Source organism: Watersipora subatra, chromosome 7, assembly GCF_963576615.1.
Source record: "Watersipora subatra chromosome 7, tzWatSuba1.1, whole genome shotgun sequence".
In the NCBI taxonomy this organism is placed as follows: domain Eukaryota; kingdom Metazoa; phylum Bryozoa; class Gymnolaemata; order Cheilostomatida; family Watersiporidae; genus Watersipora; species Watersipora subatra.
Genome location: NC_088714.1, coordinates 65,747,520 through 65,772,785, shown reverse-complemented (window position 1 = coordinate 65,772,785; position 25,266 = coordinate 65,747,520). Strand labels below are relative to the sequence as shown.

At 38.4% G+C, this 25,266-nt stretch overlaps 2 protein-coding genes across 2 annotated transcripts; one reads left to right on the top strand and one right to left on the bottom strand.

The window, feature by feature from the left end:
* Window positions 1–1,685: 1,685 nt before the first annotated feature.
* On the bottom strand, window positions 1,686–14,538 carry LOC137399224 (phosphopantothenoylcysteine decarboxylase-like). Its single transcript, XM_068085236.1, has 4 exons — window positions 14,427–14,538; window positions 10,006–10,209; window positions 3,254–3,382; window positions 1,686–2,561 (listed from the first exon to the last, which is right to left on the bottom strand). The coding sequence occupies exons 1-4, from the start codon at window positions 14,460–14,462 to the stop codon at window positions 2,319–2,321; spliced, it is 612 nt and encodes a 203-aa protein (XP_067941337.1). The 5' UTR covers window positions 14,463–14,538; the 3' UTR covers window positions 1,686–2,318.
* Window positions 14,539–17,443: 2,905 nt separating this feature from the next.
* Window positions 17,444–20,515, top strand: LOC137401008 (uncharacterized). Its single transcript, XM_068087348.1, has 5 exons — window positions 17,444–17,603; window positions 17,726–17,834; window positions 18,125–18,229; window positions 18,406–18,439; window positions 20,046–20,515. The coding sequence occupies exons 2-5, from the start codon at window positions 17,781–17,783 to the stop codon at window positions 20,513–20,515; spliced, it is 663 nt and encodes a 220-aa protein (XP_067943449.1). The 5' UTR covers window positions 17,444–17,603; window positions 17,726–17,780.
* Window positions 20,516–25,266: the final 4,751 nt, after the last annotated feature.

Below are 25,266 nucleotides of genomic sequence, written 5' to 3'. Positions count from 1 at the left end.
ACTGCATTTATCAGCATGCACAACTAAAATCATGGTCAAGCAATTTCATGAGCAAAAGAAGACAACAACAGTAGCATATACCTGGTGTTAGAAGCTTATTTTCATTTCAGGACACCAATTCTACTGCAGTCATACCTTGACATAGAGTGTCCCAACAAACGAGAAAATCGAGATACAAGCGGAGTTTCGAGCAAGTTTCTTCCTTGACATACAAGTAATCTTTGAAATACGAGCAGACAAGCCGGTTCTCGATGGCCACTATATGCCCAAGGATGGTTCTTAATGGCCACGGTATGCCTCGAAAGCTGTGAGAGGTTGCTTTCGAGAAGATCATCACTCGGTCTTTCTCCTCAAATCAGTTTGCAAAAGGTCGATTTTACAGAATGCGAGGCAAAAAGCGCCAAACCAGAAACGATTAATAAAAATCAATATGGCAAAATAAAAGTAAGTTTAGTAAAAGATTAAAACATAACATTAAGCGTGTGTTTAGTAAACCAAGTTCATTTAGGTTAAATTCTATGTTTCAGTTACATATGTTTAGTGTACCAAACGCGTTGCTGTCAAGTCTCTCTCAGACCATCAGTAACTACGCATGTATCGCAGGTAAAAATGTAAAGAAGTGCACTAGTATGGTGACGGATTAATTTATATTTAGTTATTTTATATAGGAAATAGTACCTTGAGACAAGAGTAAATTGACGAAGGAGTTCAGTCACAGAACACATTGAGCTTGTATGTCGAGGTATGACTGTATATACCTGGTATTTAAGAGAAGCTATAGTGACAGCAAGCGATATACATGGTCAAGTCCTGACTCATGTGATACTTATCTTCCTTACACGCTGTAGCGCATACAAACTAAAACTAAAACTGGAGAAAATAGCGAATGAAAAGAGATTAAAAAATATGTATATTTATTAGGACAGATGATAACATCGGCTGAGTATAAAACCTTATAAAATGGCAGATATTACAAAATGGCATCTAAGCCAATGCATATATGTTAATCATCAGTTATTAAAATAAAACCATTATTGTACCTTCTAAAGAATCTATAGCCTTTGAACGAGTTATTCCTTGTGATTAGACAACATATTATTCAAGTTTTCCTGTGGTGACTTTGTTGATACAAAACTGCTACGTCTGCGCCACCTAGACTTCTTCCATACCAACGAGAATTTTTAAACACCACTCAAACACCATTTAGACTTTTCACAAACAGCATAGACTCCTCTTATGCAATATAGACTCCTCCCACCCAGTATAGGCTCCTCCCACACAGTATGAACTTCTCCCAAACAGTAAGACTCCTCACACACAGTATAAACTCCTCCCACACAGTAAGACTCCTGCCACACAGTAAGACTGTTACACAGTATAGATCTCTTTCACCTATTATAGACCAATCTCACACAGTATAGACTCCTCTCCCACAGTATAGACTCCTCCCACACAGTATAGACTCTTCCCACACAGTATAGACTACTTTCACACAGTATAGTTCCTCCCACACAGTAAGACTCCTCCCACATAGTATAGACTCCTCCCACACAGTATAGACTTTTCCCACACAGTATAGACTACTTTCACACAGTGCAGTTCCTCCCACATAGTATAGACTCCTCCCACACAGTAAGACTCCTCCCACACAGTATAGACTCTTCCCACACAGTATAGACTCCTCCCACACAGTATAGACTACTTTCACACAGTATAGTTCCTCCCACATAGTAGAGACTCCTCCCACACAGTAAGACTCCTCCCACACAGTATAGACTCCTCCCACACAGTATAGACTCCTCCCACACAGTATAGACTACTTTCACACAGTATAGTTCCTCCCACATAGTAGAGACTCCTCCCACACAGTAAGACTCCTCCCACACAGTATAGACTCCTCCCACTCAGTATAGACTCCTCCCACACAGTATAGACTCCTCCCACACAGTATAGACTACTTTCACACAGTATAGTTCCTCCCACATAGTAGAGACTCCTCCCACACAGTAAGACTCCTCCCACACAGTATAGACTCCTCCCACTCAGTATAGACTCCTCCCACACAGTATAGACTCCTCCCACACAGTATAGACTCCTCCCACACAGTAAGTCGCCTACACAATATAGACTCCTCTTACGCAATATAGAAACCGCCCACACAATCTAAACTCCTCAAATAAATTGCTCAGCATTTATATAAAGCATAGATGGCACTTAGATGATGCATTTCCTGTTTGGTATGTCTTTGCCCGCTAGCCTAACAAGCCCATGGAGGCCCGAGTTCCAACAGTCCTATTACCGTAGTACTATAGTACTAATCATGTATTGCTAGTTTTTAAAGAAGCCACAACCCGATCTACTATAGTGTTAACGGAAGCCATAGCCCCATCTCCCTTCTCTCCACATGCTAACATCTTCACAACAGTCGGGATTTCTATGTAACCAAAGGATACGAGGGAATTGATCTGAGGACGAGTAATTGGGTGTTGGAGCATACGAGTGTTCATGGCAGGAGCAAACAAGAGAGGCTTCCGCATGTCCCATGCTCGCACTGTGCATGTCTACAACCATAACGATCTTACAGTATATGAGATATGACAGTCTATGACAGGTTGAGCACACTCTTAGTCTCATGTGGATCTAGCTGGAGTTATCTCTACGGAGTGAGTGTAATATTCCATTTGCAAATGGCTTCTTGCTGTTTAAAAAATACCTCTCATATTTCATACTATCTTTTATTGCTCATAAGGTCAAAATACTTTAATTTGACACTTGAAGCTCTGAGGGAAAGGCTCAAAGGCAAACGAGTGAAAAACCGGAATAAAACAAGAGCTTGTTGAAAGGTACCTACCGACTAACACATACATGAAGGACATCATATTAATATCAGAGCCTATGGTGAAAGGACATCCAGGTTATGTATTACAAGTCTTTACTCTAATAAATAACTATTAAATGGAAAGGTCTAAAAACTTCCATAAAATTTCAATGAAACTGAACAAAAAACATAAAACTAATTCTACAGTACAACCAGAAGGCAGCACACTGTTGGGGAGATAACTTCATCTAGATTCCTAGCATTCACACAAGTACATGTAGCAGAAAAGAAAAAATGATTATAGGATTAGCCATTGGTTGGGATAAATTATAAATCGTTGGTGAAGTTTACGTTGAGTTGATACTAACGGCTGACTAGGGCGCCCACATTTATGTTTCAACAATTCAACCAAGCATGGGAGAGACAGACTCTTACCAATAAGTTATCACACAGTCCATTGGCCATCTTGGCGAGGGAGTTAGCACTCAGTGGAGCTATAACAAACACATCCGCCCATTTTCCTAACTCGATATGCAGCACATTATCTCCCATCTTGTTCCATGCCTATGGGTACACAGTACTTACAGCGTCAACTTGTGTATATAAGGGACCAAATATACCAAAGGATGAAAGTACATCATTATAACTACTAGAAATTCCACTGTCATACAACTCACGACGAAAGTGATAATGGAAAAAAGAAAGGGTACTGTTGATTGTTGAAAAAGTAGTTCTCAGTAGGAATTGACAGTATAGTGTAAATGAGACTTGTTTGAGATGATATACAATAAATTTAAGGGAGCACGACTCTACAAAGGTGCAACTAACAATTTATTTTGGAGGTAATGTCGGGTTGAAACCAGGTATACAAGTAATTGGTTAATTGTTGATATTACAATATCTGTTATAAGTAGGCTATACAGTATCTGTTAAATGTCGCGCAGTCTAGTCTCCTCTCTTTTACGTTGTAAGATTTGGTCATTGATAGCTAATCGAGTGATGGGCTCCCTAGCGAAGTTGTTAACAAGTAAGTCATTGATGTTTCGAACTCGGGAGAAAGATCAACAAACGTTATTCCAGCGGTCATTCCGTGGTGGCCTATATCAATGACAGCTTTAGTCGTGGTAGGACCTTGACTCTTGTGTATTGTCAAACCCCATGCTAGATCGAGAGGAATGCCTCGTCATAAAGGGGCATTGTAGTTCGGCCCTAGCTTGTACAGAAGTTGTAAAGAATTTCGGCTAACGTTTTAAATAGTTCAATGAAACCTTCGGTGATTGGACAAAGAAAACATAGGCTGATAAACTGTGTACTACAAATTCGTACCTGTAAATCGGTCTACGCCTCAAACGGTCTACGTTTATTACAGAAACCTTTGAATAAATTCGATTACAAGTAAACAAGGCCATAGACTGGTGAAATTAGCAAGGTTTTCTCGTGAAATGCGCACTGCTAAATAGTTCTACTATCTGTCGCACGGCTTTATTGGCGTTTCAATTTTCAGTCTTAATTTTAATTAAACCGAACTTTTCAAGCGTTTTGTGGCAATTTCCGTTCAAATAAATCTGTCTATTTGTGTATAATCCGATCAGATGGGTAAGTTTTAAGATAATAACGACAGTTTACAAAGACTTGGTAACATGTTTAAATAGGTTTGTATGTGTTTTGTATCGTTATTATACTTTAACGACTCTACAAAACGATGGTTAAATTTATTGATGAAATTTTGATACAAGGGTTCGTCTCATTGTTGATGAATAATTTTCGGGAGTTGTGTGCACATGTGCATTTATCATAAATCTGCCAACCAATCGCTTCGCTCTGTTTGGTCGTGGATTACAAATATTATATTAAAAAATTAAGAATATAGATAACAGTGATAGGTTAAATTTATCTGCAATTTATAGAACCTCAAAGCATCTATTTCATACATAAACCAAAGCATTCTCTAAACAAGTAATATCCTTACATGATATTTTATCCAAATTGATGCTTCAGTGACCAGGGCTATGTTCATTGAATGACCAGTGACTAGGGTAATGTTTAGTGACAGACCAGTGACTAGGGTAATGTTCAGTGACAGGTCAGTGGCTAGGGTAATGTTCAGTGACAGGTTGGTGACTAGGGTAATGTTCAGTGACAGGTTGGTGACTAGAGTTATGTTCAGTGACAGGTCAGTGACTAGGGTAATGTTCAGTGACAGGTCAGTGGCTAGGGTAATGTTCAGTGACTAATGTAATGTTTAGTGACAGGTCCGTGACTCGGGTAATGTTCAGTGACAGGTCAGTGACTAGGGTAATGTTCAGTAACAGGTCAGTGGCTAGGGTAATGTTCAGTAACATGTCAGTGGCTAGGGTAATGTTCAGTGACAGGTCAGTGACTCGGGTAATGTTTAGTGACAGGTTGGTGACTAGAGTAATGTTCAGTGACAGGTCAGTGACTAGGGTAATGTTTAGTGACAGGTTGGTGACTAGAGTAATGTTCAGTGACAGGTCAGTGGCTAGGGTAATGTTCAGTGACAGGTCAGCGGCTAGGGTAATGTTCAGTGACAGGTCAGTGACTAAGGCAATGTTTAGTGACAGGTCCGTGACTCGGGTAATGTTCAGTGACAGGTCAGTGACTAGGGTAATGTTCAGTAACAGGTCAGTGGCTAGGGTAATGTTCAGTAACATGTCAGTGGCTAGGGTAATGTTCAGTGACAGGTCAGTGACTCGGGTAATGTTTAGTGACAGGTTGGTGACTAGAGTAATGTTCAGTGACAGGTCAGTGACTAGGGTAATGTTTAGTGACAGGTCAGTGGCTAGGGTAATGTTCAGTGACAGGTCAGTGACTCGGGTAATGTTTAGTGACAGGTTGGTGACTAGAGTAATGTTCAGTGACAGGTCAGTGGCTAGGGTAATGTTCAGTGACAGGTCAGCGGCTAGGGTAATGTTCAGTGACAGGTCAGTGACTAAGGCAATGTTCGGTGACAGGTCAGTGATTCAGGTAATGTTCAGTGACAGGTCAGTGACTAGGGTAATGTTCAGTGACAGGTCAGTGGCTAGGGTAATGTTTAGTGACAGGTCAGTGACTAGAGTAATGTTCAGTGACAGGTCAGTGACTAGGGTAATGTTCAGTGACAGATCAGTGACTAGAGTGATGTCCAGTGACAGGTCAGTTACTAGGGTAATGTTTAGTGACAGGTCAGTGACTAGGGTAATGTTCAGTGACAGGTTGGTGACTAGAGTAATGTCCAGTGACAGGTCAGTGACTAGGGTAATGTTTAGTGACAGGTCAGTGACTAGGGAAATGTTCATTGACAGGTCAGTGACTAGGGTAATGCTCAGTGACAGGTTGGTGACTAGGGTAATGTTCAGTGACAGGCCAATGGCTAGGGTAATGTTTAGTGACAGGTCAGTGACTCGGGTAATGTTTGGTGACAGGTCAGTGGCTAGGGTAATGTTTAGTGACAGTTTGGTGACTAGGGTAATGTTTAGCGATGTACAGCTTTCTAAACAAGGTTGTGTATCTCTTATCAAACTTTTACTTCCTCTTGCCCTTTCCCTTGAACCTTGTTTGGTTATGTTTATTGGGACTGTTAAAGTCTTACAGTACTATTCATACATGTGGTTACTATTTACAACACAGAACTACAAAGAATACACATGGTGGCGGTCTGGTGCAAACTCCCAACTATCAATCAATGAGAATTGCATAGGTGCAGGTAGTGTTTTCAGAGCTGTAATTGGTCCAACCTTAAATAATTTTCTACTTGAGCATTACAGTTGAAGCCTTTAGTTGCTGAAGATAAAATGCCTATTAGATCTGTTTTTATTAGTGATTAGATATCTGAAGATGTTTGTTGGAAGGCATGTTTCTTCCGTTACAATAGTGGTGAAAGCAGAAGACGCATTGATTGGAGCCAGTGCATGCAGTCCCCTAATTGGGTTTTATGAGTTCCAACAACTACTAGCGTTGAAGACTCCACCACAATGCGTCTCAGAGATCAGTGGTGCAACTTCGCAGGAGTACCGAGACAGCAAGTGGGGACACAAGCAACTCCTTCAAGCAGTCTTTCGTATGTATTACCGGTATGTTTAAGTTAATAGAAATAATGGTCAACAGCCTATATACGATCCATGTTGGTGGATCAAGACACCAATCTTGCTGACTTGTAACACCAGGACTATGCCAGGAAACTGATGTTACGAATTCGGGGTTACACAAGAATTTGTTACACAAATACTTGGGTTTGCGTAAGAAGTATTGGGAATTTACGAAACTAAGCATTGGAGATGTGTGACAATGGTCTAACGATACTTGACATTGGTATTGCACAGGCGTGAGTCAAATTAAAAATTTCTGATACCACCATTGGGAATTGGTGACATGAGTTATTAGCAATGCAGGAGACTAGGATAAGAAACGCATGACACCGGTATACAGGTCATGAGAGCAGTATCGGAGAGGTATGACACCGTTATACAGGTCACGATAGCAGTATCGGGGATGTGTGATATCAAGGTTAGATATTCACAATGGCTATAAGAGGATTTCACTAAAAGCGGTTTGAGGAATTCACTGTTAAATTGAACTACTAAACCAAATTTATTACCAAGCTACTACTAACTAATACTCGTTGAACTGACAATCAAAAGTCCAAGTTTGTACATATTTTGGAGTTGCTTTCTCAAAAGAAATGTTGTATAGTAGGCAACTACTAAATGTTTTTCATTTATATAGTTTGTTCTGATGCTATTTCGTTCTTTTGTTTGAAAGAAACTAAATGACCTTACCCTGAACACCGCCCAAAGACTTTGATAAAATTTATTAAAATTTACTAATCATGTAAACAAAGACTAAGTGATCTATTTTCTTAGTTGTTATATACGCTCTTGTTCGGTTCTTTTCCCTCTGGTTCTGGCTAAAATGAATGGCTGTTCAAAATGGGTAAAAATCGTCCTTGTTAACTACTAACACCATAGATATATAAACTTAGATTGGCCAATAATAGCTATTCCCATTGGTTGCCTTGTCAGACTTAAATAGCGTGACGTAACATCATTGTATTGTACCTCATGCTTGACTGCACTGTTGTTTACAATGGAGCTAATGAGGAGAAGGTGACAAAATCACATTTATTTTCACATAAAAACCTTCTTGGATACATAATCTAGTGAATCAAAGCGATTATCTGATAATATCTGATAACCACCATAGATTAAAACTATAAAAGTTATGAAATGTTGCACACAAATCATGAGCCATCAGGGCTTTATTTTCAACCTCCTCTTCTATTCCCCTTCTCTCTTTTCCCCTTTTCCTAAGAAGAAGGGAGAAGGGGATAAGAGAGAAGAGGGAAAGGAGAGGAGGGGGAGCAAATAGCCCACCCATCCGAAGAGCCAGACCCTGGCTCGGTGAATAGACTAATATCATGCCGAACTAAACATAACTAAATATGATGAGTATGCAAGTATGTCTCAAGTCAAAAATGAGACAGAATGATTATTTTACAACTGGCTATGTATCTCGGTCACTAAAGCTGAAGTCTAATGATTGTATTACTAGCATCGTGGATGTTACCAACTATGATGTCAACCAAGCAACGAATGCCCTAATCACAGTTAAGAATTGTGGTGGCTTGACTTTGTCTTCGCCTGTGGTGATTGAGGTTTGAAACCACAGTGAGAAAGCGATGAGAGTGTTGCTTAGTAGTGCTGGGTTGGTGACAAACTTTCCCAGGCTAGCACTAATTGCCACCATGGAGAGGTTGCTGAGGTTCAACATCATGCTATTGTTTAAGTGTAATCTTCATGCTAGTAGCCTAGCTCGTGAGATAGCAAAGAGATATATTTTGATTAGGGCACATTATGAAGCTAAGAATAGAGCTGGCACGGGTAGCTCGTCTGGTCTTGACCCACCGGGTCAGAGGTGCCCTGGTCGGGCCACCCAACCCTCGGGTCTTCTTGTACAAAGACACGGGTAGGTTTATGGCTAAATGAGAGCGATTGTATATCGCTTTTCAAGTGCGATGAATTAGAGTCGCGTATAGTCCTAGCGCGAAAGGACCAAGTGAAATAAAACAAGGTGGGTTCAGACTATATTTTTACGTCTGCGACAATAGTCTTTGGACTATAGGTTTCACAATGTTTTTCGGCAAGAAATAATCAACATGTCGGTGGTCTGGGAATTCATGAAGAAGCCGGTCAAGAAAGAGAAATATCAATTATTTGTACAATATACGAAAGCAAGTTAAGCTACAAAGAAGGGTCCACTTCAATACTATCGAGGCATTTACAACGAAGGCATTCTGAGGAACTTAAAAGCGTGTCTACGAACCTTCATTCCAGAAAATTTATTTTATTTTCAGTTTCTTTCACTAATACCAAAAGTTTTAGGGAACTGATGGATTTTGGCTTTCCATTATGCTGGGTTATCCATTTCTATATTTGCAAAGTATTTCTCAACTAATCTCTTCTTGTTGATTATAATAGCAGTTGAAAATAAAATCCGTAATAAAAACACTAGCCAAATCATGCCATTAATCTATCACCCATTGAATAGCATTAATCCACCAATGTCTAGCCATAAATTGTAAATTGCATCTATAAACCGAGCCACAAAATATAATGATTGGTGTGATGATGGGTTCTTTTATTTTAGGTTATTGATGTTACAACATTAGGCTGTAATAGAACTATCTCTTAACCTTAAATGAATAAAAAAAATCACCATGTTGACCTGGTCCGACTCGATCTTGACCCTCATTGCTGACCCTGAGTCTGGCCCGACCCTGCATTCCTTGGTGTCATTCCAGCTCTAGCTAAGAAAGCCACTGATTCCACTTCCCTGATCAAATCAAAACTTCACAGGCTCATCATATTTAGTCATGTTTAGTTCAGCATGATATTAGTCTTGTACCTAGCCAGGGTCTGCTCTTCGGGTGGGTGGGCTAGTTTTAATCTATGGTGGTTATCAGATATTATCACATAATCGCTTTGATTCACTAGATTATGTATCCAAGAAGGTTTTTATGTGAAAATAAATGTGATTTTGTCACCTTCTCCATTAGCTCCATTGTAAACAACAGTGCAGTCAAGCATTAGGTACAATACAATGACGTAACGTCATGCTATTTAAGTCAGGCTTTTGACAGGCGTTTTCCCTATTGGCCAATCTAGGTTTATATATCTATAACTAACACAAACCTTCCATTCATCTTCATCCGTGTAATATATAACTTTCTCTACAGACTTTTTGAGAGGAGTAAAATGGCGTGCATGCTCGGTGATGATCACACGAAGTTCTGAGTTGCTGACAGCTGAGAGCAACTGCTCAACAAGCTCCTCCAATTTTATTGCCGCAACGCTACCTGAGCAGCCAATCAGGATTCGAGTTGGGTCTGACATCCTCTAAAATGTAAACTATGCACCATAAGATGAATCTCTGCTAGCAGTTCCTGCTTAACAAGATTCAAGGTGAACCTTGAGATTTGCTGCTAGCCATGTTGAGGTTGCTGTCTACTTGAAATGGCTTCATTTTGTCCTAATCTTCATACAAACTCTTTCAAGGTTGACTTGCAACAAAATTCACATTATAGGTAGTTATTTGGTATCAAAAGGCTCTCCATGTCTTACTCTGTTGTGTTGTAGGGGCAAAATATGTGGAAATGTGATTACAAGCATTTAAAAGCTCAAAAATGAAAAGTTGCCGTAGATTGGAATCAGCTTATTTCTCTGATGTAGTCATTACATTTGGTTATTGTTTTGTTACGTGATGTTCTCACGTGAATTGAAAGGCCAATAAAAAGCTCAATATAAAACTTCTCGTAGCACTAGTTTATGACAAGCACTTCTGGTTTTACCGGAGACCCCGTATCAAATATAGATGTTCGCTACTTTACAGTTTTGTTTCGGCTTGGTCTAATCGTCTAGTCATAATCTGATCATGTGACCCCATACTTCGCAAATAATTTCCCTAGCGCTTTTCAATTATCACAGGTGACCAACAGGCTCGTCATGATAATCAGACGATATGTACTCCTTTGAGCTAAGGTTAAAAAATTAAACAAATTTTTACGGTAAGTTATAAGATATTAGTGCTAAAAGTGACAGCATTACAATGACGATAAAACAAACGTGTAAGAACAATAGACATAGTTTTATTGAATGCGTTAAGCATATTTGTTTAAATATTTCAACGAATGAGGTTGCGTGAAAGTGTAAACTGAAACCATCTTGTACAACTACGTTCCATTTGAGCCGTTTTGGAAAGAGAATCCAAACTACGGCGGTCTCGTGTGGCTGCAATTAACTGTTCGTTTTTTAGCCTTTAAGAGCTTGTAATCACATTCCCACATATTTTGCACCTACAACACAACAGAGTAAGACATGGTGAATCTTTTGATACCAAATAACTGTAATGTGCATTTTGTTGCAAGTCAACCTTTATGATAAATTTGACAGCGGGTTTTCACAAGCCAAAGTTACCCTAACTGTCAAGTCATAAAAAATCCTATGAATTTAAACGATCATTAGTATACACATACGCCAGCAATGAAATTATACACACAAAAATTGCAAGTTCAAAATTTACTTCAAGATATTTCATATACACATACAAATATATAAGTGGGCTGTACTGTGTGTAGCATACATGGACAAACTTTGTAATTATAGAGAGCCTAAGCATGGGAAACTAAGCTATTTATTGATGTGGCCATAGAAACGTATTTCAATTCCTATTTTATTTGTATTAAATCAATAGTATTATCGCCTTTTACAGTAATCTATGACCTGGCTTGCTTTCAATTATTTGGTCTCTTTCAAATATCACTCTGTTGTCTCTCTGTAACTTTATTGTATACTAAAATATTACCTTCTTGAAATTTCGAATAAACTTGTTTTTAAAATTTTTGGAATATAATTGTTCAGCTGAATAAAAATAATATTATTCATGCATGCTTATAGCGAATAATATTCTTTAAATTATTTTATAGCTTTACTCACTAACTGAACTTTTATGTGAACTTTTATTAGTATTATTACTAAGAAGACATATAGGACTTTTATATATATTTCTCAAAGTTTGCGTGTATGTGTGTCCTTCAGTATGTCCAGCTATAGCTATTAAAATCTTAGAATGATGAATCTATATCGCAGATTTTTATCTTCGAACCTCCAGTTTGCTATTCCAATCCCTTACCAATTAAGCCACACGATCTTGATGAATTCATTAGGCAATATATGTCGTTATATGGGTGAAAATACACTACCGCTCTTCGTTACGGCGCAACATCATGGAGCGACGTCATGGAGAACAATAGCATAATTTTATGCGTGCTCAATTGTGAGAGCAAGTAGTTAACTCTTATTAGTAAGCGTACTCAAATTAGCCGTGCTGGCAATGTGCCAGACTAATAGCAAGTGGTCGGCAACTACACTACCTTACATTATTTATAAACTGATTTTTAATACCCATACAATGACGGGCATTCCGCTAGTACAAGAATATTTCACTGCCATGTTATATCTTTACTGATTATATCGCCACATTTCGCATTTCATATTTCACATACATCATCACACTTTTTTGCTACATCTCCAACTTATTAACAGCTGTAATGCTCTTAAGCCCAGTCTCGTGCGTACAATGAGGTATTACAGTCAAAAGATGAAGTGCAATTGTAGCCGTTGTATTTTATGTCTCTATTAGCCTGTGGGCATACGTTTAGGTATTCGGACTAGTATCTCTATGTTGCAGAGGTTGATATGAGTGAGAACTGTCTTTGGGTATTAAATCTGTTGGGTGTAATTCGAGTAGAAGATGTTATTGTGTAACTTCTCTTCCGTTGGGGAGGTTGGTGCTTGTTTACGTCAGAAGAATGTACTGGATGGAGGCGGTTATAAGTTGCAGTTGGTCATGGCTGGTGGTGGTTAGTGTAGATCCACGTCATAGTCAACTTTCGTAACACAATTTCAACCATTTGTCATTCACACAATACTCCAAACTGTTTGTAGCCTATGTTGTTTTCATATATTGTTCATATGCTGCATTTTTTGATGTTGGCTTGTATTGTTCTATTATTCTGCACACGCTCACACATTCTGTTTTAGACCTGTCACAGTCAGATGATAGGCTCTGATGTTGATGTTATGACATACTTGACAAAATACAAATCAGTCACACACATAATATCTCTACACAATCATACAGTTAGTACACGCCATGGTTTTCCTGGCAAGCCGATTGACGCATCTTCTCAGTTGGATACCTTCCTCTTGGAAGCTTCTGATTTGCTTGTTGATACTTTTGTAATTGTTGTTTTTCCTGAGAGTGCTTCGGTGTACCAGTTGTTTTGCTCATTGCAATATTGTGTATCTCCGATGGTTTCAGCATTGCTCCTTCCTGACATCTGATGCTACTAATATCTCCATACAATACATTACTTACTGGCAAACGGCTTTTATCTTTGAACTTGGATGCAGATAGCACTTTGGTACATCAAATGAGCTTAGTGTTGTAATAGTATCTTGAATTGTGAAGTAGTTTATGTTAACGTTCAACCTATCTGCTGCCATCATGCATTCTGTGTGCACACCATAACTCAAAAGGGTTGAAAGAAGCATTAACTCAGTTTCTCTCTCTCCCTCTCTCCCTCTCTCCCTCCCTCTCTCTCTCCCTCCCTCCCTCCCTCCCTCCCTCCCTCCCTCCCTCCCTCCCTCCCTCCCTCCCTCCCTCCCTCCCTCCCTCCCTCCCTCCCTCCCTCCCTCCCTCCCTCCCTCCCTCCCTCCCTCCCTCCCTCCCTCTCTCCCTCTCTCCCTCTCTCCCTCTCTCCCTCTCTCCCTCTCTCCCTCTCTCCCTCTCTCCCTCTCTCCCTCTCTCCCTCTCTCCCTCTCTCCCTCTCTCCCTCTCTCCCTCTCTCCCTCTCTCCCTCTCTCCCTCTCTCCCTCTCTCCCTCTCTCCCTCTCTCCCTCTCTCCCTCTCTCCCTCTCTCCCTCTCTCCCTCTCTCCCTCTCTCCCTCTCTCCCTCTCTCCCTCTCTCCCTCTCTCCCTCTCTCCCTCTCTCCCTCTCTCCCTCTCTCCCTCTCTCCCTCTCTCCCTCTCTCCCTCTCTCCCTCTCTCCCTCTCTCCCTCTCTCCCTCTCTCCCTCTCTCCCTCTCTCCCTCTCTCCCTCTCTCCCTCTCTCCCTCTCTCCCTCTCTCCCTCTCTCCCTCTCTCCCTCTCTCCCTCTCTCCCTCTCTCCCTCTCTCCCTCTCTCCCTCTCTCTCTCTCTCTTCCGCAGTGTTTGCTTCGGCAATGACTGTCTTGGGGTTTTGGCTTTATTGCTGACTTGCGTGTAGCTCTGTTTTCTGCCAAGTTTTTAAAAGTTGACTTGCAACAAAATTCAGATTATAGCTATTCGGTATCAAAAGATTCACCGTGTCTTACTCTGCTGTGTCGTATGTGCAAAATATGTGGAAATGTTATTACAAGCTCAAAAACGAACAGTTAATCGCAGCTATCACGCAAACGCCGTAGGTTAGAATAAATAAAAATATAAAGGCAAAGCAACTCTTTTTATTGCCTAAACTCTACACTGTTTTGCGCGGTACATGTATTCATAAAGTTTGTAATTTACATCACTTACCTCTCTATAAAATTGTGGAGAGCGTGTTGCGAACATAGCCTGGGTGCCTCAGCTTGAACACGGACTTTCTTACTATTCTCGGTGACTACAGTAACCGCCAAACCGCGTTAGTATACGTAAACATTTAGGTCAGATCTAAAAAAGATAACTCACAAATAAGATTTGTGAGTTTCTAGTCCGTAGTTCCTAACTCGGTTTGAAAACTGTGTAGCTGTGTTGGCGATTATATGTAATCAGTAGTACCACGGACGTAAGAAAATAGTTTTGTATAGCTTTTAAAATAAACCTTTGACATCAGTTTTAAACGACCTGCTCTAGCGGGCAATATTTGTTTCTTTTTTGCATATCTAAAGAAAGCAGCATCGTGGGGCCAGCATCGTTTTGCATGCTTGCAGTCAAAACTCTTCTTGAAAATTAAGAATGATTACTGGCATTAACGAATGATTACTGGTGTTTTGCTGGTGCTGGAAATGCCTAGATTTATTCTAGATACTAGAAATATAAGGTATATATATAAAAGAGTGATAAAAACATAATACATTGAAAAAATGCCAAAAAGATATACTGCTCTTAATAAAATGTGATGCTGCTAAAAATAGATCCTAGACAGATGTTTTATAAGCAACTATGTTCTTGATGACAGTTTGTGTTGCAACAGTGTCTTCTAGTGCAGTCTGTTAAATTTCTAATTGTAATTTTCCTTCGAAATATTGGACAAGTTTTAGATTTTATTTTACTTGTTTTAGGTGGTAAATGTTGGCATAAACTGGCGATTTTGAAGTCGAAATCAACAGTCAAGGTATGTCTTTCTGAGGTTGTGATCTAAAGGTGATGTGACGTGATGCTGTCAAAACATCTCTATTTCATTTAATCAGCGGTAAAAGTTCGTCATGAGATTAATTTTATCATAATTTTTGTTACAGCAACAAAATATATATTTTATAAACTTATTATGCAACGCTTAACGAAGCAGAAAAGATCTTGCCATATTGTATTATTCGTTAACTTTTTTTATCTCTAACGTACCTGGTTTTTGCGTCCTACCTCTCGCGTGCTCGCAGTTAAGATGCCGCTATCCCCCTTTCACTCTATCAGGATAGAGTGTACATGATAGAGTCTCAGGATAAGGAAGTAGTTAGTAATAGTAGGGAAGGGAATAGAAAGAAAACATGGGTAGGAGATAATTGTAATAGTAACCCAATAAGAAAGAGTACTAGAGATAGAATAAATAAACGTGACAATGATTTTGTTTATTCCAAATAACTTCTGTTGTAGACACTTAGAATACTACAACCAAAGTTGGATTCAATAGAAAGGGCTCAAAGTAAAAGAAAGGCTTGACAATAGAAAGTGAGGAGGTTAACAGCACGGATAATAGAAGGGGTTTAATAGAAAGAGAAAGAGCAATAATAATAGAGAAAGTAGTAATAGAGATGGAGGACTACACAATAGTCGGGAACAGCATAGCTCACTACATCACGGCACCAGTGGGGGTGAAAAAAATTGCCCTAGGAGCCACCCTGGTGGAGCTGTTGTACAGGTGCGGAATCCCCGGAATAAAGATTGTCATTTCCGGAGTTCCCGACATCATGAGCCGAAGAGATGACGCCGTGGATGGGGACAAGGTTTCCAAGTACGAGCAGACCCTGAGAAGGGCATCAAATAGACCGGGAGTAATCCTCTGCTCCTTTTACCCCTCTACCAGGGTGCCAGCTGCACAGTACGGCATTATAGGTCGCCTAAATAGGCTCATATGTACCCTCAACTCCAACAAGAAGGAGGGCACGCCGAACTTGTGCACCCGCCTCTTCGGAAGAGGTCAGGATGGCCTGTTTTTTTTCAACAAAGAACATTTGAAGGACGAAGTCCACCCTAACGACCACTGGGCGAGGGTGTTATCTGAGACTATGTGTAGATACATAGCGACCAGGAGAAGGGGTGCGAGGGACTTGAGGGAACGTCTGTATCGGCCTCTAAGGAGAGAGAGACACTAGGGCAGGGACAGAAAGAGGCAACGAGAGAAAGGAGATTAATAGGGAGAGGTTAAATAGAGATGGAAGTTCGGAGGAAAGGAACGTCGAAGCTGCGAGGGAAACCCAAGAGAGAGAAGGTAGTCAACAGGAGGAAGAGAGCATATGGAGGAGAAGAGAAAGAGAGGTGATAGAAAGAGCAGGACAAGATAGAGAACAAAAGAAAGCGGAAATAAGAATAAGGTTCGAAAGCGAAATGGCAGCAGTGGAAAGAGAATACGAAAGAGATGTGGTAAGAGCTAGAGAAGATAGGCAAATAGCTGAAAGAGCTATTGAAAGAGAAAGAGCCAGGGGGCAAGATGCAGAAAGGGTTAACAGGGAGGAAAAGAAACAACAAGAAATCAGAAGGATAGATAGAGAGACAAGGGAGAGAAAGTCACCAGTCAGGCAGCGGAGAGTTCGTTTTGCTGAACAACCGGAGATAAGAAATAGAGACATCCGGCTAGATGTCCCTACTCTTCGGGAGTATGTGACGTAGAAGGAATGAATGGGAACAATAGTCAGGGCTTAAGGAAAAGGTAATAGTTTCAGAGAACAATAGAGCGGATAATAGACAGGGCTAAAAACAAGAGATAAAGGGAAGAGAGAGAGGGAGATGTGATGCGGAGAACCGGATGTCCGGTTCTCCGCATCACATATCTTTATCAAATGTTTATTTTCAGTTTCATCAATGATATACAGCCCTCCATGGGGGGCTGTATATCATTGGTTTCATGATCTACTAATCCATGATAGTTTCACTAACGCATTAGACCAGCCTGCTGACATTGTTATAGTACCAAAACATGATTCTGAGTGAAATCACTACTCCCTAACGGTTAGTATTCTTATGCTGCTCTTTTATACTAAAAGACTATGTCAAGATATTAATTTTGAGAACAATTAGTGTTGCATGGCTGTGCATAGTTATTATAATTGTTTTTAAAATTTGAAACAGCACATCTTTTATATAGCGTGTAACTTGAATAAGTTTTGTAGGCACGGGAATACTTGCTCTGCGTGTATCTATAACATGCAACTTGCATTAGCTTGCATAGCTTTATATACAAGTTGTATATGGTACTCTTTTTGCAGCTGGTAGATAGGAAACTTAGGTAAATTCATTTAATGGACTCTTTTACAAAGGACAACAGACCATTGAAAAAAGGTGAGCATGAAATACTTCACTAGGTTTGTTGGTAAATCTTACAAAAAGCAACAGTTATTGCCTTTGCATTCTAGCATAAATGGTTTAATCCAAAAACTCACTGTTAGCAACAATATTTGCAGGAAGCTTGTTTCTGTTGATGAGAGGTTTGCTGATTATGCTGTGACAGATGGTGAGATGGCGGCTATGCAACAGAAAGATTGTGTAAGCTGTGGACTGTATGTTATCAAGGTGAGTGACACTCTCATTCGTAGTGGTCTCAAGATTTCAACAATTATCAGTAGGTAACGTCTGGCTGGATTATTTATCTACACATTAACTATTACTAGGGAACCTAGTCATATTTTGTCAATTTTCACTGTTAACCACAATGTTTTTTCAGCAAAATTAGTGTGATTCCTTGTAGGGGGTTATGCAATAATCTTGAACTTTCTAGATATTCGGCACATTTTTCTTGTTGTAAACTTATTAAAGAATAATTCTAAGAATCTCTCTTTTTATAATGTTATTAATATTTTCAGCATGCGCAACGATATGTTGAATCGTTTGAGCTAGAAAATAGAAAAGATGGTGATATGTCTTTAAATCCTTCCACATACCGTAAAGAATTATTGGCAAGTATAAAGGTATGTGAAACAATAACTATTCCCAGCAGATTTAGCACATCTGTATATCTTGTATGTAAATATATGTTAAGATACTTCCTCACTTATTTGGTTTAATTTTCTCAACCTGAACTAACAACTTTTTAACATTTTTGCATTGAATTTCGTTTTTAACCAGTTGTTTTTATTTACGTTAGGAAGACGGTCGAGCATTGGCGGATATTGAAGCAGGTAGGTTGAAGATGTAAGCCACATACAGGCTAACAAGTTTTATATTTGTATCATGTTAATATATGAAAATTATTTTACTGTGTTCACAAATCTAGAGCATGAGAATACTATTCTGATATCTTTAAATAGTATAGTGTTGGTATCTACAGACATTACTTGCTTTATATATATCTAATGCATGTTCTTAACCCTTTGGCTACGGCGCGCTTACGGCCGGGAAAATACCAGCGTACGGAGGCAAATACTTGGGCGATTTGAGCCTTCGACATGACTGCATAAAAACTGCAGTAACTTACATCACAATTCTGGAAGTTACATAAATTAATATGCATAGGAAAGCTGAGAAATTTCTCAACAGGCAGCCATCTATTCCCTGCAAATCGTTCCTGCAAATTTATTCGTCTGTGAATATTTCTATCAAAATTGTGATGTGTCAAAGTTGCCACCTTTCTATCATAAAACATCAATAACAAATACATTTTTGGAAGCAATAACTCTGTGAAAATGGTTTATGATAAGCATCTGCACGGTGTCATACGTTTGCAAGAGTTTGCAAAAACTGGTTGTCCAAGTCGTCCTTTCCAAGCTAGCAAGTTGTTATCTATAGATATGAATTTACCAGGCAGCAAAACAGAATATAACCGGTCGCATATCATGACAAAAACATCTTCTAACTTGAAAAATTTTTTGCTAGCAGGCTGTTCAAAATTGTCAGCAAAATGCACAGTAGAAAGCAAACTTGCTTCTATTTTTCTTTCTATTTTTAATTTTATTAAAAATCAGTGTAGATAATAAAGGGTTGTTGACCAGTAAGACAACAGAGTAGGCTTTTTGAAAATACTTATATGCAAAACTAAATAAATAACTCGCCAAATATCTTTACCATCAACAGGCTCCGAAGCATCGCAATGTTTTTGAAGGCCATATTTATTCGTTTTGTTAAATATAACATTTATAATGGCCGATGTTATAAAAAGCTTTAAATATTAAAAATACTTACCTGTTTAAAAATTCTAACTTACTCCCGCCAAGCTGTCAGCAAAATGTAATTTTTTTGGTTTTAAGTCAGCTCCTATTTGAAATCCGTAAATACTCCCGGTTTCATCGCCGGCCGTTTCACTCTCACTTTCGCAATCCAATTCACCCTGTTGATCTTATTTTTCGCTTTCATCGTCTTCCCCAATTCTTCCGACCTGATATCCTCTTCTTCACTTCCAAACCAGTTGATGTCTTCTTCGAAACGAACTTTTTAGCAGAGCTTGAACAACAGAGTGCGTTCATGATGAATAGATTTCCATAAAAGATCACATTTTTGCAAAGTGTATTGCTTGCACATGGGTATTAGGTATTATTTATAGCCTCAAAACAGTATTACAAAGCCAACGGAAATTAATCAAATTACTAATTTTAATGCTGTTTTTTTAATAAATAATATATTTTAAAAAAGGTCTATCGAAGGCCGAATTATTTCGGGCTTTTTTGGGATGCGTACGCTGAGACAATGCTCGTATTCCGGGCTTTTACGGATTTCGTAAGCAAAGGGTTAACTAGATCAAAACTTTGTGAAGTAGTCTGTAACGTTTTCTATTTTTTATTTGTGTAATAGCCAAGGAAGAATCCACCAGAGAAGGAGCAGTGAAGTGTTTCACGACAACAGAAGATCATGAAGCTACCAACTGGAATGGCAAGGAACTTACAGAAAACCCTGTGGAATTTCCTGTTGTCTCACTAGATGCTCAGCTTATGTATTATAAAATCAAGTACCCGAAGCGCTATAAAACACACCATACTAGTTATGGTGTATTTAATGTAGTTCCAGTCGAAGATTACAAACATTGTCGACAGGAGCATATATCTGGAATGTATGATAGTATTCAGATGGTAAATGAGACCATTTTATATTATCTTAAAGAGAGTAGCTCTGACTATCAGGTCATTAGTCGGCAACTTATTAGACTGAGTCCAGCTGTACTACAAGCTTACGAGTCACAGTGTAAGAAGTTGACTCCAGAAGATGACAATAGTAGGCCATCTCCAGCATATTATGGTATGGAAAAATCCATTACGCATAGCTAAACATATGTTTACCTGTTATGCTTCCCGATGTACACATGTATGCGGATATTTTCAATATGTTTTATGACAAAATTTTATTGTTCTTTCACACCGGACTATTATAGTGTATTACCTTTTATTTGATGCCCTGCTCCAGTAGTAACTACTGTTTTATTAACTTTTATGTTGCATACATTTATATAGTTTAGTCATCCTGTATTTCTTGTCAGTTTGTTTGCATTAGTGGAATATGCATCAAGGCAGTGTGTACTCAGCTGTACTCAGTGTGTACTTTTCTTTATACAATTTTGCAACTTCGTGTATCCAACTTTTTCAACGGTTTCCTATTTGGTAGATATTATATTTCGTTGAGAGATGCTATGTAAATCTAAATAATATGTAACTTTTACATACAACATACAATGATAATACCTTCTCATAACTCTAAGCTTTAGTTTGTATGAAGTAAACTTCATACAAACTAAAGCTTTCATAAAACTTTTATGTAGCCAGGCTAATACTTGCTGTTCAAGTCCATGAAGTTGAAATAAGATAACTGTTTTGTAGCCAGGCTAATAATTGCTGAAAAGTCAGGTTCTAACATGTGTTAAATAGAAATATAACTGTTTTGTAGCTAGGCTAATAATTGCTGAAATGTCAGGTTCTAACGTGTATTAAATAGAAATATAACTGTTTTGTAGCTGGGCTAATATTTGCTGAAAAGTCAGGTTCTAATATGTATTTAATAGAAACATAACTGTTTTGTAGCTAGGCTAATAATTGCTGAAAAGTCAGGTTCTAATTTGTATTGTAAATAGAAGAAAAAGTATAACTGTTTTGTGGGCAAGCCAAAACCTGCTGTAGTCATATAAAATAACCGCTTTCCAATGTAGTACATGCGTAGTAGTTTGTAATAATATTATCAATGTACAAGCTCTATTCATGAGTATACTAAAATTCATGTACAACAACAGCCTACTACAACTACGCAGTACAACTAGCATTAGCAGTTTTGTAGTTGCATAGAAACGACCTTGTCAACGTACAGTTATATTGTAGGCGCCAAAATTTATTTCTGTGTACATTCCGCAACCGAGTTAGGAATTGCGGCTAGAAACTCACAAATCGTTATCTTTTTTAGATCTGACCAAAAATTTATAGTTGTGTACATGTAGCTTGATCTTTATTGGTCCGTTATTTAGGCTAGGAACCAGACTCAATATTAACGAAATACCGAATAGAACTCTTCTCGAATCGAACCATTCACGGGCTCACGTAGCCTACAATTTTCCACTCATGTACTGGGGGCGACAACTCTGAACGAGTTTGAAAGCGATGCTTTACCTGCAGTAAATACATGTACTGTAAGTATAATTATGTATCCATCGGTTTATAACGTGAGCCCAGTGACATAAGTAGCCACCCCCAGTAGCCCATAATATCTTTCTACATCATATCAACCATAAATAGTTATCTTGAGTTTTATTATAAAATTGGAATATGGTTACATGACCAGACCTGCCAACCCAAGAGTGGGGCAATGCGTGAGATTTAATTTTGGGGCAATTGATGTATTAATGATAGCATATATAAAATTTTGGGAATTTGGGCAAAAATCTCACGCATTTCTCATGCATTTTCATTTTTTCTTTGGGGTGATTGCGTGAGATTTGGGCGTGAGAGTTGGCATACCTGCCAACTCTCACGCCCAATGCGTGAGAGTTGGCAGGTATGTACATGACTTACATTATAAAAGGTTTTAGTTAGTAAATAGCTACTAAGATATGATTACTATAGCTTCTGAGACCATTCATCCCACATCAGCTGGTGGAGGACTAGAGGATAATTATATTTTTGAAACCGTCACATATAAGAAATAGTTCTGTTAGTAAGGGAGATACTCTAGTGCTCTTACTGTGATTTTTAAAATGTAGATTGAATTGCATGGGTAAGAACACTTCTTGCAGATATGTCAGTAGGCTGAAGTGATATTGTCTTGTTCGAAATTCCCTTGAGGAAAAGGACGCTTATTGTGTTGTTTGATCATGGCTGGTAATGGTTGACATCACTCCCCACATGTGCTTAACTGGTCTGCTGATTCCCCAGACATTTTCTCATGACCCAAAGCCTCTTTTTTTGTTGTCAACTGAAGAACAAATGTGATGAATTTACTAATTCCTTTAATTTGATTGCATTTCATTATTAATTTTAGTTACTTTCATCATTCGTGAACACAATCGCTGACAAGTAGTCACTACTAGTAACTAATAGTGACTACACAATCACTGACTAGTAGTCACTACTAGTGACTACACAATCACTGACTAGTAGTCACTAGTAGTCACTATTAGTGACTACACAATCACTGACTAGTAGTCACTATTAGTGACTACACAATCACTGACTAGTAGTCACTATTAGTGACTACACAATCACTGACTAGTAGATAGTGATTGTGTGACGAAATAACATGCTCGGAGGCGGAATGTTGTTGAGCTCAGACAGTAGTCAACTCAGGTTGAGAAATATTATGAAGCACTGGGGTAACTGCAGCGTTAGCAGCATATCATGCTGGTATATTGTACTGTACAGCCCATGTTCATAAATGTTTCCGAATAACAATACCGGAAGCAAAATGTTGTCAAAAACTACACACCAAAACCCAAACCTCTAAACATATTAGGGACTTGAATTCATGTGTCACAAAGACATTTGTGTTGTATTAGACCTATAGCAATACAAACTTGTTTGCTCAGCAAATTAGTAGTTATCTATCACCAGAGGACACAATCCTAATAGCAGAACAGTCACCTACAAACAAACTTCCACTAAATGCATATATGACATATGGCATGTATGTATGTGTTGTTATCAGGACGCCTTAAACTTTCATCTGATTTTAGTATGATACACTCCAACCTGCGTGTAGGTTTTTGAGCAAATCCGAGTTCAAACAAAAAATGTGACGACTTTTTGTTTTTGTTTCAGATACCAAAGACTAAGCTAAGCCAAGAAAAACCTTTTGACACCAGACAACCACCGATTATGTTATTTCATTATGTTTTCTACTCAACCATTGTATGCCAACCTGTTTGTTGCAGTTTACAAAATACTGTCTGTATTATTTTAAGAATTTGATGTGCTTCTTTGCACACATATCGATATGATATTAGAATGAAACACACAATAAATTGTTCTTCAGTTTGCTTTATACAGAAATTAAAGGAGACGAGACTGGGGCATAAGCTGCAACAGACACCAGACATGACAATACGTTACGCATACTATTGCGGGCGTGACACCATAGATGTCTATGTGCCATTCATTGCATTCTTGGACTCTGGGCTCATTTTCCCACACTTGCTTTCACTTCACCCAAGTACCATTTTATTACCACATTAACAATAACCATTTTAGCGATCTACTCCGCACTAGGCCTACACTATACTATATATATAAATCTCAAAGTACGTCATTCGGTGTTTCAAGCTATAGCTATTAAAACTCAAAAAAGAAATATCCGTATGGTGCTGAATTTGATCTCGCAAACTTTTGATCGCTAGATAACAATCTTACCAACTAAGCTACATGAGATGAAATGATTTCATTTGGCGATATGATTCACTATGTCGGTTAAAATATGCATAAATTTCTGTGTTACACATCATCACTACAGCTTGCTCTTACGGCTCTTGTTAGTAAGTTTAGCAATACGAATTGTAGCGAACTCAAATTAGTTATTGGCAATGTGCCAGGCTAATGGTAAGTAATAGGCAATGCATTAGCTGCCACTGTTTATAAGCTGTTTTTAATACCCGAGCATTCGGCTAGTACTATATATATATATATACATCTACCAAGACAAAATCAATATGTGTAGTTGTCTTCTCTTTACGATATTTCTTGTTTTATTAATTTCTTTTCATCTTATTAACCAGAGAGTGAGCATTAACACTCTTGATATATTTATGATATCTCTTCACTATCTTTGATGGCTTCCAATCTGATATACAATCCGTGTCGGCATATTTATGTCCTGTTGTGATTGAATTAACTGTAAAAATGTAGTTTACTAATTATATACGGCCATGTTCAATTTTAACCTGTTAACCAATAGCATAGACTATTTAAATTTTAGTCTAAGATAACAACAAAAAAGAATTTTTTAGTAGCTGTGCTAAAATTTCAATATCAGTTACATGTTAAACTGTGTTTACTTTATAAAACACCATTTATAATGAACTAAAATTAGTCTGGTCTTGAAGCCGAACCATATTAACAAACTCAAACAAACCATGTTTTTATTTATGTTTATGTTAGTACATCTATATATCATATAAATTCAAGCATTTGTTGGTCTGTTGTATATTATTTTATAGCAGTAAAATAAGCACAAAAAACTGCTTCACTCTGAAACGCTGCTTTTGCAGATAGGCGCGCTAACTACTATGCCAGGCAGCCACCTTGCCATACTATGGAATAATTGTGGACAAACTTATTACACTTGCCAATATTTAATGTCGATTGGTTTAAATACATTCGCGTCAGCGAGCATGTTTGAGCTACTAGCAGAAAAATACGTCGTTAAATATATGTATATATAGCATAAACTTAATTAACCTTATAGCACACAGAAATAAACACACATCTTCATTTAAAATTAGAATGGTAAATGTTGTGAATATTGAATAAAAATAATTCTTTTGCGCAAAAACTGTTTTATAACTCGTGCAACGCCGGGCATTCATCTAGTTTATTAATAAAATGTACAT